Source organism: Oryzias melastigma, linkage group LG20, assembly GCF_002922805.2.
Source record: "Oryzias melastigma strain HK-1 linkage group LG20, ASM292280v2, whole genome shotgun sequence".
Taxonomy (NCBI): Eukaryota; Metazoa; Chordata; class Actinopteri; order Beloniformes; family Adrianichthyidae; genus Oryzias; species Oryzias melastigma.
In genome coordinates this window covers 12,247,346-12,248,555 of record NC_050531.1, presented here as the reverse complement: position 1 = coordinate 12,248,555, position 1,210 = coordinate 12,247,346, and the positions used below count along the sequence as shown (strand labels likewise).

Sequence of the window (1,210 nt, the reverse complement as noted above, 5' to 3'; positions counted from 1 at the left end):
AATATATAAATCAATTTAGCAAAAATCCAAAAGTTACAGATAAAAAAAACAAATAGAAGTTAATATCTGTTCATTAAAAGACACGAAAAGCAACAAACAGATTGAATTAACAGTATTCTTCATGAAAACACCCCCCTTAAATCAAATCAATCTTTATTTATAAGAAAGTTTGTGAACAAATAGCACAAAGTCCTAAAAGTAAACTGATTAAACAACATTTTCTTAAGAGTACAAAACAAATTATCCTTTCCAGCTGCTATAAATCTATGTAACTAATAATAAACCCATTTACTTTGAGTCTGTTAAATGAATAGAAAATGTTTTGTCTTATAAAATAAAAACACGTCTTACCCGTCTCCAAGTGTAGATATACGCTATATCCATTAATGTGTAGTAATCCTTAAGAGGCTCGTCTTCATACATGACTTCCACCTAAAGAAAAATAGAAAAACACAATTTAGAGCTAAACAAAATGATCAAATAAACGGATATGTTGTTCTATTAGAAATAAAAAAGAGGGACATTTAAATAGTTCAGCACTGACCTGGTAGGTGTTTGGGATGTCCATTTTGCTGCGCAAAAACTTCCTCAGATGCATAACTGTCATCGCTGCTGGACATTGCAGGTACCTTCTGTTAGTCACCTAAGAAATAAAATCAATTTAAAAAAATAATTATTATAATGCAAAATGACAGAACATGCATTTTTATCAGCTCAGATTTAGTTTATACTTATGTCTTTTTTGAAAATAATTAGTTTTACTTTGAAATAAAATACATTTTTGCCACCAATCTGTCATTTGTTGATTTCAGAATAAAAGTTCATCTGCACCTAAATTAGGTGACAGTAAACTGAGAAGTTTTGGAGTAAAACAAAGTGAGATACCTGATCCCTGCACTGCTTGTCATCAGCTCCACCTCCTGCACATCTGCACACCAGATACAACAGTCATCCTCTATTATGAGCCCAAACCTCTAGTTTCCAATTGAGTTGTGAAATAATTTCAGAACAGTTCTGATCATTTTATATAAATAATCTATATTTATAAAAAAGGAAACATCTTAAAGTTGCACTACTGCTGGAATCACAATTAATTATGCATGATTAATAAGGATATTAAGTATGGAGTCATTTTTACAGAAAATAATTCAATACAAAATACATAATTTAAGTCATTTGACACCAGACCTGATTGATCTAAATTTAGTCT

General features: G+C 30.2%; 1 protein-coding gene across 1 annotated transcript in view; it reads right to left on the bottom strand.

Annotated features, from left to right (window-relative positions):
• Window positions 1-351: 351 nt before the first annotated feature.
• Window positions 352-1,210, bottom strand: part of bmi1a (bmi1 polycomb ring finger oncogene 1a) — a gene marked incomplete at its 3' end in the record, with an annotated part of 8,813 nt that continues 7,954 nt past the window's right edge. The window contains 3 exon segments of the mRNA XM_036217524.1: window positions 352-432; window positions 545-643; window positions 886-928. Coding sequence (XP_036073417.1) covers window positions 352-432; window positions 545-643; window positions 886-928 — 223 coding nt within the window.